This window comes from Glycine soja, chromosome 13 (genome assembly GCF_004193775.1).
Source record: "Glycine soja cultivar W05 chromosome 13, ASM419377v2, whole genome shotgun sequence".
Lineage (NCBI taxonomy): Eukaryota > Viridiplantae > Streptophyta > Magnoliopsida > Fabales > Fabaceae > Glycine > Glycine soja.
In genome coordinates, this window is record NC_041014.1 from 23716376 (window position 1) to 23731899 (window position 15524).

Consider the following 15524-nt stretch of genomic DNA (forward strand, 5'->3'; position numbering starts at 1 on the left):
TTATTATTATTATTATAATAATATATATGTTTGGATTGAGTTGAGTTATAGGTCTAAAATACAAAATCGATTACCCAACCCATTTAATACCGAGTTTAATTGGGTTGGGTTTGATTGAATTTGACTCAAACACTTAAAAAATCAACCCAATTTGTTTGGGTCTGGTTGGATTCGCGGGTTATTTTGACCCAGGAACATCCCTAGCTGAAATAGTTTTCATATTATAAATATGAAATAGTTTTTAGATTGTGCTATGATTTAGCTAAACCTTCTTTAGACTGAACCTTCATGATTAAGCTTTGAAAATCCTTTTTGTTTCTTTTAGCTTCTATTTTGTCCATGAGCCTTCCATCCATTGCAAAGGAGATTTAAAATAATTGGACAATGGTAGGTTCATGTCATGTTGCCAAAAGCTTTTAGCAACATTTTAATTAAGTGTTAGACAAAAAAATGTTACTAAAAATTACATGTAAAGTGGTATAATTATTTGGACAAATTTCTTTAGGTAATGACAATAATGAAAGGAAAATCTAATACAATTTGCATGTTTAACATAAGATGGAAATTCCCTGATCAAAATTACAAAAAACTAAAAAAAAAAGAAAAAGTTAATGTTACTTTTGATACATTATGTTTCACAATTATTTTATTTTGATACATTATATTTTAAAAGTTTGATTATGATACTTTAAGTTTTTAAAGTATCTCATTTTAATCATTTTTTCAATTTTCATTAATAAAGGTTAGTATTTTATTCATATTTAAATTTTAAAATAATTAATTAATATAGCCTCCCAATTCTTTTCCCTTCCTTTCTGATTCTTCTTCCTTGTTCTTCATTGTCGCAAATCATCATTATTGTCACCATAATCACTACCACCACCACATCATCAAGAAAGCCAACGACTGCAACACATCTGCAGCCGCAATGGCAACAACGACAAGATCTGGAAATCGCAAATCATCGTCCCTTCCTCAGATCCAGAAATCGCCAAATCTGGATGTGCAACCACCTCTCACACTAACACTGTCGTCGCTGCACATACCACCACCAACCCCAACACGTCCTTGTGTAACTCCACAACCACCATCGACCATCGTGCCCTTCACCTCCTCTTTACGCGCAATTGTGACCCCACTACAACTCTCTACCACACCAGGTCCGCATGCGCGACAACCACCACCAACCTCGTCACCGCACGCCATCACTAGCTAGATCTGCACCACCGCACATGGAAGATGGGTGGTGGTGTTGGGGGAACAATTTGATGATGAAGAGTGGTGGTGGTGTCAGGTCCACCTTTGGCAGTGTCATAGTATATTTTCCTCCTACGCAGTGGCAACTCCCACCGCCGGTGCTGGCATTGCAAAGTTATGGTGGTGTAAGATCTGGAGCCCTAACCATGTATCGACGCTCCACAACCCTCTCTATACCCATGCAAGTGTCAAATCTAAAGTCCCAACCATCTCTTGTGAGCACCCACTCTACATTTGGGCTTTTAAGATTAGGGATTTAGAAATTTGAATTTTTCCAATGAGTTTGTTGTCTCTGTTGGTTGTGATTGGTGGTGTAAAAATTTAGTAGAAACATTGGTAAAGATGAAAACTTTGAATATGAACACTTTGGAGATGAGAGAAGCTTACAAAGAAAAATATGGTGATGATTTTTAGTCATTATTATATTAAATTAATTATTTTAAAATTTAAATATTAACAAAAAATTAATATTTTAAATGAAAAATTAAAAAAAAAGATCAAAATGATATATTTTAAAAATATAAAAAATTAAAATGATATTTTTAAAATTCAATCTATCAAAATAAAATAAGTGTGAAAGATAATAGATGAAAAATGGCATTAATTAACAAAAATTACATGTTGGGTCAAACAAATAAAGGCATGGCTATGTCATTTATAAGCGTGTTTGAGTGAAAAACGTGAAGGATGACTAGTTTAATATGGAAAATGACGAGTGTGGTTTCTAGGATAGTAGGATAGGAGGTGGAAAGAGAAAAAGAAACGAAAAGATAGATATAAAAATGAAAATATATGATAATCAAGTAATGTGTGGTAAAAAAAAAGATAAAAAATGAAACGAGAAGGAACATATATATATAAAGATATAAAGTACTACATAAATAATATATCGTTATATTATTATAAAATAATTGATACAGTACTAGATTCACACAACACTTAAAATAATATGATTATATTAGTGCCAAACATAAACCATGTTAATTTTTTTTACAAACACACGCGTTAGTCAAACACATTTAATTAGATGCTCCGAAAATATTTATAAAATTTTATATATAAAAATATAAGGAAGAATATAAGAAATTCAGTTATAAATAATAATATTTGTTCAACTTTTTGAAAAAGATTATTCTGGAAGAAATTTTGTATAACTTTGCTTAATTTACAAGCATTGTATTTTATTACTTCAACTGTAAATTAATTTTTTTTATTAAGTAGACCAAATCTATAAATTTTCATATACTTTTTAAACTTAATCAATCAATTTTTTTAATTCGTAATATAATTTTAAAAAATAACTATATATGTGAAATTACATATGTATGAAATTTCAGTTCAATCAAAATTTGACATATATGTACCATCATCGAGATGTTATCATATAATTTAACAGTTAATTAGTCAAATTTTTAATTTAGAAAAATTTATTGAGTATTAAATATTTACACTTAAAATAACTGAATTTTTTTTCTTAAATTTTTATAAATATGTAATATAATAATTTACATTTACTTATATGCAAATAATTTACTATACATTATATTTTAGAATAAAATGATGCAATCAGATATTAACTAATTTCTAAATAAAACGAGAATTTGTATTTAAAATTGACTAAAGTGTTAACTGACTTAATTTACTTTCTAAAATTACTAATCTAAGGGTTAGATTGATAAAAAGTTACTAAATGATGTTATCGTGAGTCTACTCTCTTCTTTCTCACACATTTTAGTATAAGGTCCTATAGCTGATTAGGGCAATGGTTATATAAATAAATATGGAACCATTAATTTGGCCGGTAATTGTTATATATAACTAAATATGTAACATGTAATTATAACTGATTAGGGTTGGCATAGTGATAGGATTTAGATAGGTTGCATGAGATTTTAAGTTCTAAACGCATTACCGTTATCGGTTAAAAAAACTTATTACTGGTTATTATATATATAAAAATTTCTGATTTATACGGTATGATAAGGGTTAAAATTTCACTAGGACTGTTTTTGTGATCATAATCACTATATATGTATTAAAAAAAATATGATCCTAAGTTTGACTCTCATTACCATAATTGTACACACACAAAAAAATTCACTGTGTATTAAAAACATGCAGCTCATGAGTCACCCTTAAAAAATATTTGTAACTGCATGCAATCTTAAGAAGCATGCATTTAGACCCATGTGTTGAATTCATGTATGCAATTATTTACAACGAAGTTGTCATGCATAGATACAAATTTAATTAACCAAAATCATACATATTAATTATCCTGAAAAAAATCCATATATACATATTAATTGTTCTTGCACGAATATATATTCACAAGAAAAAAGAAGCCGAGATCACAAAACTAAGGAAAACGGCTATTCACAATTAAAATATAAAGCAATTATAAGAATGAAGCAGCATTTCTAGAAGTACTGGATATGTTGCTAGCTATGCAAAGTGGAAACTAGCTAGGATTGTTAGAATAATCATTTGAGAATCAAACACAAATAAAACATAAAGAAGTTGTCCTCGTAAAAATGGTACGATGTTAACAGGATTCACCTACCGCTTAATAAACAAATCAATGATGACACAACAAAGCTAATGCTTTTATCGTATATATAGTCCTTAATTTACTATATATTTTAAGGGAAACTCCAGTGTCAATCACTATGTATACTGCCTAAATTAAAGTCTAAACTCAACGAAATAATATATACCAAAACATGATTAGAGGAAGGAATACATCCTCTATGTCTCAAAGTGATATATAGCGTCTTACATACCCCACTAGAATCACATAAAAGGAAAAATATAAAAGTTCGCTAATACTCTCTCTAGCTAGCATCTATCCTGTGTCCTATTGGACATAATTCACCTAGCCATGGCCAAATTGAGGTACAATAGGTGCCTCTTCATGATCAGAGGGATTGCCAATAATTATTTTTAATGCCAAAATAATCAGAAAAACACAAAAGGAGGAACTAGAGATGACCCAAACTATAGTTTTATTAGACAGACAGGTTTGTCCGCTCGATGAATAGATTAAGAATATTTCCTATATATATTAAGGATCTGTCAATGTACATTCTCTCTACCTCTCACTTTATTTTTCCCTTCAACCGTTGCAGACCTTTATGTATTCTCTTACCGACAATTTTAATTTGCCTAATTAAGCTGGGTATTTGATTCGTGGATATAATAATTTTTTTTATTGAAAAAAATCGAAAATAGAAATTGAAAAATTTATAATATACCCCTCGATTAGCTTTTCTCCTTAGTTACTTCTAACTAAGGTTAAAATATAAATAAACACACCCAATTGTTACTAATTCAACGCTATGCATGCACATTTGCAAGCGGGTATAGGCTTCCCAATTTGGATGGCAAAACCTAAATAAAACAGAAACAAGCGAATTAATGACATATTATGATCAAGAAAGAATTTTTTTCGATTAATTCAAAGTCTTCGTAAACTGGTGAGATTAAATAGGATCATGTGCATAGGTCACAAATAATAATAGAGCTTAGTCACGGAGGAATTAATTACATTGTCTGCCATTAATTTCCTTTTTATCGACATTTCCCTTCAGTTGAAACGACAGCACTACTATGCATATATATAAACAAATAAATATATCATCAATCAAATTGAGCAAGGTAACGGTCAGCAGTTAGCTGTGGTCTTGATGGGGAAAAATCCCAAAAAAAAAACTTGTCAGTGATTTGAAGCACACAGCTGATATGATCAAAGCCTCAAGCGATACATCATTCTTCTCCACACAATACAAGGAGACAGTAAAGCAGTAAAAAGTGTCAACTTGGAAGGAAAAAAAAGGGAAATGAGAAAAAGAAAAAAATGAAAAATGCTAATTAAATTTGTGTACAGGGAACCATTAATGAGAATCAATATGAGACACATATAGAAGACGAAAATAATGTGGTAGTCATGAAGATGTACGGAAGTGACTGATCACTACCTATTTTCTATAGCTTCAAACAATTAACCACTTGGGGCATTGAATTTCTAGAGTGGCCGACGAGTAGACACATAATTGAACCATTATTCAAAGTAGCAAATTAAGAAAACCCAAATGGTGAAAACTGAGAATGATATATAATCTGCAAGTCTAATTAAGCTTGACATATATTGGATGATATATAGAATATGTAGAAGTACATAGATACATACATAAAGAAAACTATGAATAATGCGTTGCTTTTGGTTCCTCTCACAGTAAGGATGATGACTTCCTTGGTTGTATATTCATTCACTCACTTCCACTACCACTTTTTAGGTACCCCCGCTAACAGTCTATTCCAAGTACACACTGTGTTCTTTAAAAGCAGGTTCATGTTATATTAGTATTCCACAACATCATCTTTAACCTTTTCTTGTTCCTGCCAGAGCAAACAGGATAAAAACTACAATTGCAGCAGTCTTACATGGACTACTACTACTTAGAAAATCTTTCAGCAGAAAAATCATGAAAAGTTGAAAACCCTAATTTAAATACTTAAAGTAGAGATCATAAATAGAGGCAGGAAAAGCGTTGAGAAGAGTGGAATTTTCCAAGCAATGATGAGGATAGCTGAATCTCATTGAGTTGCACCTGGGGGAGGGAGGTGGTGGTGGAGGTGGTGGTGGTGATGAGGTAGAGGCAATGATTGTTGTTGTTGTTGTGGTGGTGGTGGTGGTGGTGGTGGTGGTGGACGCTTTCGTTTCTTCTTCTCGTAACTGATTCCTCTTGCTTTGGACTGAAGTTCACGAACCTCACGAAGGTAGAGCCTCACAGCTCTTGCTCCAAAAGGGTTGGTTTCAGGTTTTCCTCCGTTTTCTTCAAAAGCTGCCCTTAGACGACCTATGAGGGCGTCAAGGCTACCCCAGGCTTGTCTTAGAGGGCATGGACATGGTGCTGGAGGGTTTGGGTGCCCATAAAAGGGACAGATCGGAGTGTGCACTTTGGTCTTGCCAAATTGGTCCAAGTACCTACACATCACAATAACAATTCAACAAGAAAAAGAAAAGAGACGAGAGATTAAGAAAAGGGTGCATGACATGCTTTTTTTTCCTAAAAAAAATAGTATTCTCAACTGAGAGTACTTAACAGATGTTTTTTATACACATCAATTTTAGGATCAAATTCCTAATTATATATTTAAGTGACAAGATTGTCTATTTTTCACACACGAGAGTCTGCAGTTGAATTCCAGATACGTGTTTAAGAGAAAAGATTATCTGTTAACTATGTTTTTGTATGGGATGATATGATATGTATAAGATGTGTATGTGTATGTACCTAAGGAATTCAAGGACGTTTGCACCGCTGCACCTGGAGAGGGAGAGAGGGGGTCGGTGATTCTTGAGATACTGGCCAAAGGTGTTCCAGTCACGGCGCTTTTGGTTCTCGTAGCGGCTGCTGGTGGTGGAGGAAGCCGAAGGGGAATTGGAGCTAGCAACCAAGCTGTTGCTGGAGGTGTTCATGGTGGTTGTTGCGGTGGTGGTGATGTCAGTGTTACACGACTCCATAAATTCTTGAATTGAATCCATGGAGACAAGCTGGCAAATTAAAGAACTTGAAACCCTTTGGCTTTGCAGATCCAAGGTTTTTTTTTTGTCTTTTGCCACCAGGGTTCTTGTTCTAGGGTTCCTAAGACAATGAGGGGAGAGAGTGAGGGATGAATGGATGGAGATTTGAAGGGATAAAAGATTACTATACTTATAATCTGGGAAACAGTGGAGGAGCAAACGCTGTTCTCTAAAAAAATATTCTTTCTTAATGTCTTAGTTGCATTTTAGAGGTTTGTGTTAAGGAATACAACTACCTTGAAAGAAAATGAAAAGGAAAGAAATAGGGAAGGAAACAAACTCTGAATCATGATTGATATTACAGATTTCTATTTTTTTTAGAGAGAGAGTGTGTGTGATTGAACCTCCAAGTGGTGAAGCAAGGAAGATTTTTCTTATTTTAATTTTATGTTTGAGGAGGATGTGATAAGATTGATGGGAGTGTGAATGGACTGTTCCTCTTTACTATTTGCAGTTGCAGTTTTCATATATTGAGTAATACTAAGGCTACCCGGGGCAATATTGTTGGGTTTTTTAATTCAGAGATTGCCAAGGATTTTGGTTTTCTTTTTCCTTAAAAGGGTGGTGCAAATTCAGACTTTCATCATTTTTATTAATGCTTACATTAATATTCCTCTTTGTGTTGGAAGTAGATATGATATACAGAGTCAGAGAAAAGAAAAGGAATATATGGGTGATAGATAGCTAGGGCTTTTGAAAAAAATAGGAGGGTTGTACAATAGCTTGAGAGATGGATGATGGAGACAGAAAAAAGTTTGAAGGGTAAAAAATGAGGTAATAACATGATTCTGTTTCTCGACACTATACGTTCAACTTTGAATGACAGTTCCTTGCAAAATTGACTAGAATGCCCCTATTAATTTCCCCCTTTTCGCCTTTCCATTGCTAAAGAACAGAAAACTTTAATTTCTTAAGCTGTTGTGTCTCCCTCTTTCTCATTCAGTATAAGGAAATGAAATTATCACGTACGTGCAACAATTAGTCAACAATTGCACACTGTATTGTGACCGAAATTTATACTATAATTTTTCCCAAAGGAAATTTCGATTATAATATAAAAATGATCATTTGAAAACAAAAACTTTTGCGTGACTGTAAATCAAAATAAAATATACAATGTGTACGTACAATTTGATGTATTGGATGTTGCATATATGATATAACATATCTTTATATCACCATTGAGTGATAGGATCAATTGTGAGAGGTGTTCTTGTTTAACAAATAGTTTAATTTCGAATTCATTTAATTGAACTTGTATTTTCAATTATCTTTTTTTTTATTGAAATCAAATTCTAATTAAAGATAATTTAGGAAAAGATTATTTTTTAAAATAAAATTAATAAAATTGAATAATGTTACTATCTTTTTTAATTAGTATAAATTATTTTTTCTTCTTATATTTGAATACGGAGGAAGTACATAGTTATCTAGTTTCACTATTCATTAGATGTCCTTGATAATAAATTCTATCTTGAAAAATTCCATTCACATTCTTTAACCTTTTTTACTTTTAATTTTTTTGTCATTTTTATTTATCAACTTAAGCAAAAAAGTTGAAAATGTTGGCATGTTTATTAAAAACTTTTTGAAACTAAATTTCACACATGACCCTATTTAAAGTGATAAACTTAATTTATTTCCTTGGTATCATGATATTATATTTTAGTAAAATGTTATATTTCCAGGAAAATTAAAGACTTGGACAATTTCCCCTAGTTGTAATATGTTCTTTCCTAAAAAAATTATTCTATTTAAAAGATTTACTAAAACCCTATATTTTATAACTATGTATAATTTGGAATTATATATGGATATATAAGTTTCTGATGGAGATGATAATGCAAAAGGTTTGTACACTTAGATAATAAAAAACGATTGATATTTTCAGATTTAGTTCCTATATATTTTTCAATAGTATCGCTGAATTCATAAATTTAATACACATCAAGCAGTAAAAAAAAATGAATACACGTCATATCAACTAGATAAAAGAAATAAGAAATATCATATTCACATATAACAAATTTTGACAACACTTTTTTTACTCTTTATCTCTCCATCATATCACTCACCACACCTTATGTTTCTTGCTCTTATGATCTTCTATCCCTTTCATATCTATATTATATTAATTGTTATGTACGCATTTTAGTTGCTTTTTTTTTTTTGCCTTCAATGCCCCTCTCTGCGTTTACTTTCAACTTTTTACTCTCTGATCAAATTAACACTTTCTTTTAAAATGAATTCTTTCGATATTAATTTAGGCATGACTTTGCAATTAATTGAAACTCTAGTTCGACTGAAAAATTTGAAACTTTATTTTGGTAATTAAAAAATATGACTTCAATTCATATACATGTGCATCTTACGTATACAAGATTTTATGTCGCCACCGTATTAAAACATTAATGCAGTTCACCTAAAAGGAAAAGGAGAAAATACTTGACCAGGATTTTAATTTTCCTTCGATCAACAAACATACATTCAAGTGGGGGCAATTGAATGATTCGCTCTTCGATAGGAAATTTTTGTCTCTGATTATTTTTTAATTCTTGCTTGGCTGTCCATGAAGAATTTTGAACTAGGCTCTTTGACTGTTTTTTCCTTTTAACTATTTTTTTTTTATAGATAAACTACAATAAATTTCAATCTAAAGTGTTATATTCGTTGCTCTTTTCCTAATTAATTATAGTTTATGAAACACGGACATCGACAAGAACACCAAACACGATACAGATATGGACACGTGAACACCTATAATATTCAAAATATAAAACGTAGTGTGTCGTATCGGTGTCGGATACTAACACGGACCCGTATCGAACACCGGACATGATAAAAAAGTGGAGTGTCCGTGCTTCATAGGTTATAGGTACCCAGATTATTTTATACGAATGACTGATTCTAGGATGCACAAGGAAGATGGGTCTTGTACCGTGCACAAGTAACGTAGATCGTTGGATTCGAATTGGTGGCTGAGATGAAGATATGATCTACATGTTCCCTTCTAGATTTGTAGTCATCAAAAAAGTTATTTACGTGCACTTCCTTTTCAAAGTGTGGGATTTTATAGTATTAAAAAAAAATCAGTAAGACATGCCTTTCTCTCTCTTCGAACATAGCTTCACCGGAGTGGGTGAGACCGAGACCCTTTCTGTCTCTTTTGCCGGAGTGGATGATACTTGTTCTCTATCTTTTTGCTCCTTAGCCTAAGCCATTCCCTCTTTACCATTCGGTGGTGTTAGGGGTGAAAGTAAAATTTTCAGAGTATAAAACTTAGAAAGTCTATGAAGATCGAATGAAGTGGAAGAACATATCAATCGAAAAGGGTATAGACTAATAAAGTTCGATGATAAGAGAAAAATGTTATTTGTGAAGACAAGTTGGTCAAGTTAGATGTTCCTCAAATAAGCTAACACAGAATCATGAAAGATGTTATTTAGATCAAATGCATAAAGGTAGTTATGATAGAGAGCCCAAAAGATAAGTTCCAACATGATGGATAGTTAACTTGAATAAGTTATATAATTATACAAAATCTTGTAAATGAACAGTTGAATTAAACTTTAAATATTAAATAGACACAATCATAATCATTTTAATGAATTACGAAAATTACACAAAAATCTTTACACCAACGTACAAGAAAAATAATTATCGATGAGTCAAGACAAAATGCATTATTGAATCCATATTAATGTAATTTACAATTATTGTACTTTGACCAATTTACATTTTATGCACATCTTTTTTTTTTTTTTACATTTTTTCTCCACAACTCTATATTTCATCCTGATCTTTATTTCTTTTCAACTCATAGTTATTTACTTATTGTTCTTTATTTTATTTTTTTGCATTTTTTATATTATCTTGCATTTAATGGCCTTTCCATTTCTGTTATTTTAACATTGTTTGCTTTTCAATTCAATTTACTTTCAAAGCCATTTTACATTACCAACCCATTTCTTTCTTTACTTTATAACTTTATTTTATCTTCAAATTATACATTTTCATTTGTGCAAGAACATTTTATTATAAAAAACTACAAACTTACTAGAAAATTACTTTGGTGATATTGATCAAAAATGCATTTTTGATCTATAGTATATTGATTTGTTGATTATTAAAAATCATTTATGTGACAAATTATAATCATCAAAATGATTGTTTTTTATAACAATGCAATTTTAAATGATCATACGAAAATCTCATATGTTTTTGGTTGATCTCATAATTTATTTAATTTAAAGTATTATTAACTATTAATTTGAATAAAAAGAACTTACAATTACGATTGGATCACACTAAATAAAATAAATTGTTTGTGATCGATAAGAATCAAGTGTAAAAATAATGACAAATTATATTTTGATTACTTAAACGAATTTCCACCATAAAAAAATTAGCACCCCTGATGGGACAATGATGCCATTTCACAAAATAAACTAGTTTAAAGGGAGATAGTTAATGCGATTAAGTGATAGAATTGATCTACCAGTCAAAATAATATTTCGAACATATCAATAAATTTTTTATCAATAGTAAAAACAATGGAGAATTAGACATAATAGGGGTACAAGTTAGTAGAGTAGCAACTACTGCTCCTATAACAAATGCATCAAATATAACAGTGTCGATGAATACATCGAATGCTACAACCTCGAATCCTATATCAAGTGTAACAACTTCTGCCCTAGCATCGAATGTTGTGGGCATTACTTCTATTCTAATCTATTCAAATTTTCTCCTTTCAGTTACATGCTTACAATGGGGGTAGAGCCTTCATATCAAGGAGGCCATATGATTAATACTGGGACACCTATCAATATGAGATATTCATGGGGTATGCCTAATTGGAGACCCCAAAACATAGGGATGTACTCGTTCCAACCATTTAATGGTTTTTCTGGACATAATTCAATTACTTCACAAAGCAGAAATCGAAACCAAATCAAACAAGGTAATGCTTACCAACATGGGTCAAATCAATTACAAAATTTAAGTAGAAATTTGGATAATGAGACTGTCAACAACGATCTCAAGCAATACCTTAACATCCTTAAGACAACAAATGGATCACAATAATCATGACATGGTAAACATGCTATCGCAACAAATAGTCACTGTGTTGAATCAATTGGTACAAATAACTAATGACAGTTTTAGACTATTGACTGATCAAATGACTCGAATAGGGGATGCAATAGGTATCCCTCGAGTGCAACCTCAGAATGGAAATCCTACAGAAAATGCTAAAACACTTAAGGGCATTGTTAATAACAATGACTAGAAAAATAAAATGCAACAACCACCAGAAGGAGATGGTGGTGGACCAATACTGGTAAATCGAAATCAAAATGCAGATTTACTTTTATAAGGAATTTGAAACAATGCAATGATGGAAGGACATAGGAGGCAGCCCAACAATAATATGAATTGGCAGCCAAACAATCAACAATATCATCAATATATAAATCAAGTGGTTGAAGAAGTACTGAATCAACACAACTTCGAAATGGGCTATATGAATCAACCTTGTTTTGTTTCAGTCTTTCTGATTTTATCAAATCCTTTTTGTCATCACTCACTTTGATTCAAGCAATATTTTTAAACCCATGTTAAACCTGTTTGTGATGTTGCGATTGGTAGAACCCAAATAAATACTTTTTGTCATCAATCACTTTGATTCAAGCAATATTTTTAAACTCAAGAAGAAGCTAAGTGAGGAGCGCCACCATAGTTTCATGTTTGACAAGCTTTCTCGCACTTTGGTGGGGATGAATAGGGACCTAACTCCACCACAATTGTAAAAGGGGCTTTTGAAATTTTCAAAATTGCCATCATCTCGTTTCCATTAATGCTAAAAATGACTTTCCGGTATGAGTTTGTTTTCTAAAATTGAAAATGAAAACACCTAAGTAAGCATGATTTCATCATCATTTTCTATTTCTATTGAAAATGAAAACAAAAAACGGTGAAAGTAAACAACCCCTTAGTTAATCATTCAAATTAACAGCAACATAAATGATTCCAAATTAATAACAGCTTCTCATAATTTTAGATATATGAAGCATACCTTCATAGCTTCAATGATATCTTTGTCAGCATGTTTGATGTAGCACCCACTGAAGTCAGTAATTTTTCAGTAAAACACCCATCATCATCAACAACTACAGTTAGATTATCCTACAGGCCAACATAGTGTTCAATAATCATGTCGAGAAGGGAAGGTATACAACAATAAATAATTGACAAAATATACAAGAGTAACAATAAAACGAATGCAGATCCTATAGTACCATAACATTACTTTAGGCACTGAAGCATCTTCAAAATAGATAGATAGATAAACAAGGAGAATCTCAGAAGTTGTGCACTATCACCAAGGTTGCTGGTACAATTAAGTAGCAAATAGGAAAGTCATCATAAAAGATGCAGCATTGCAATGGGAAAAATGGCCATGAGAGATTAACAAAAAATGCAGCGACATGAATCAATCATCCCTGGGGACTGAGGAAAAATAAACATATGAAGGCATGCAAGTCGATGATTTAGAATATTCATTCCAAGTACACATTATGCCTCTAGCATTTCAGGATGGAAAAACTAAAATCAATCCATATATGATTTTAAGTTCTTAAAAGTACACACCTTGCTAATAATTTGATTATCAATGCAAACACGGAAATCATCTTCGCCAAAAGCAGGGGCACAATGGAAAACACCAGTACTGCTATCGTCCGTAACAAAATTGTTGACAACAACTCTAAAAGCCGTATCAGAAAGGTCCTTGAAGAAATCAAATAATGGTTCATACCTGCAGAACATGTTATCTTATGAGTTTCTATACTCAATGAAACCCCACATGCAAAATGTCATTAGAAAGTTTCAAAACAGAAAATATGAAGTGATATGTTCACAGAGCAAACTAATATAAAAGGTTAATGCATTAGATGGAAGAACTGCTCACTAATGATGCTCCTAAGACTTTCTCCAGCACTTCGAAAGAATCCAACCCATTTTCCATTTTTTCACCTGAGGCTCCCTTGATCTTTGCATTTGTATTTCTAGGAACGTCTTTTGCACTATTAACAACAGCTTCTTTGGGTTGCTCCTTGGGTTATGGATTGCAGATAGAAGAGATTCAGCAACAATATAAACTTTGCCTGAATACTTATTAGGAACCTGAATTCACCAGCTTAAAAAAAAATTAAGTGTTCAAGTAACAAGAAAATAAGGAAACAATATGTTTGCGTTCACCAAACAAATTAATAATGGATGTCACATTATCAAGTACTCAGTCCAAACGCATTTTCATTTTCAGTCCGCAATAATATAAAATCATGCTCCAATGCAACCAGAAAAGGCTTGAAAGGTAAATTGAACAACCTCTTAAGTTCTAAATATGCTATTACCGAAACAAAGTTAACCGACCTTCACATAGGTAAAATTGGCATTGACGCACAGAGCAAGATTGCTCGGAAGAGTCAATGGAATTGTCATCCATGCTACAAAAGATGCACTATGCAACTTAATGAATGCTTCAGGGTCAGATACTTTCTGCGCCAACAACATACAATCTTAGATGCAGATACAATTGCAACAACATTCAACATAGAAGAGGGCCTTGTTTGAATAAACCTCACCATAAGCACTTAATATATAAAAAGGTAAAATGAATTGGGCTTCTCTCATTAGCTAAAATCAATTTGTGCACTTTAACTTTTACTAAGCTCTCTCATAAAACTAGTCTTACAAACTTATTTTATCTTGTTGTTTTCTTCTCCCATCAGTATTTAAGAAGTTTTAAAGTTTATCCAAACAGAACCTACTTAGAAGTTTCAAGATTTATATTTAAGAAATTGAATTGATTGCATGTAATCACCACAAACCTACCACTTTATTTGCAGCAGCCTCGAAATTAGAGAGTGGGGTTTTGCAGCTAGTGCTATACGACATGACCTAGAACAAAAACAAAATGCAGCTGTTGTGTTGCAACAGAATCATGAGAAATTGAAACAAAAGAAACAAAGCGGAATGAATACCTTGAGACCTTTATTCATAAGGAAGGAAGGTTCGGGAATTGAGAGAGATAAACATTATAGAGATTTACACCAATGAACCATAAGCAACTACATAAGAAAACTTGACACCACACTTTAATCCAAAAAACATGAAAGCTAGATTTATGAGTCTTTTCCTTATTTATATACTATTCAACTTATTCAATGTGGGACTTCACCTCACACTCCAACATTTGTTGTGTGTCATGATTTTTAGGAAAGAGATGGTGATGGGTGATGGCGTTTGTATTTTTTTTTTGCATGGTGGTTAGTGAAGGTGGCCGCGCTACTTAGACCAACATACTTGCTTAGAGCTTAGTAAGGTCCCAAAACATTTGCCCCCAACTTATGATTGTCTTTCTATCTTCTACTATTTTTTTCCATTTCATTCAAAGTTTCAAGTTTTTCAAAATTGTTTGATCTCCTTTTCTCTTTCTCTACATTGTTGCGTTTCTAAGTACTTTCACGGTTTCTCCTCTGCTTCATTCTTAACCTCTTCATTTTTTTACTCCTATCATAAACCTTATTTTAAGATTTTTAACTTTTTTCTAAAAAATAGTCATAATTAATTCTTTAACCTAAATGTTAAGTAATTTAACTTTTTCAAATAAACT

The 15524-nt window shown here is 32.0% G+C and overlaps 1 protein-coding gene and 1 long non-coding RNA gene across 2 annotated transcripts; both read right to left on the reverse strand.

Annotated features, from left to right (window-relative positions):
- Positions 1–5372: 5372 nt before the first annotated feature.
- Positions 5373–7158, reverse strand: LOC114381951 (protein LIGHT-DEPENDENT SHORT HYPOCOTYLS 4-like). Its single transcript, XM_028341181.1, has 2 exons — positions 6555–7158; positions 5373–6244 (listed from the first exon to the last, which is right to left on the reverse strand). The coding sequence occupies exons 1-2, from the start codon at positions 6803–6805 to the stop codon at positions 5854–5856; spliced, it is 642 nt and encodes a 213-aa protein (XP_028196982.1). The 5' UTR covers positions 6806–7158; the 3' UTR covers positions 5373–5853.
- Positions 7159–12672: 5514 nt separating this feature from the next.
- Positions 12673–14575, reverse strand: LOC114380993. Its single transcript, XR_003659911.1, has 3 exons — positions 13818–14575; positions 13499–13664; positions 12673–13033 (listed from the first exon to the last, which is right to left on the reverse strand). It is a non-coding gene; the product is annotated as an uncharacterized LOC114380993 (long non-coding RNA).
- Positions 14576–15524: the final 949 nt, after the last annotated feature.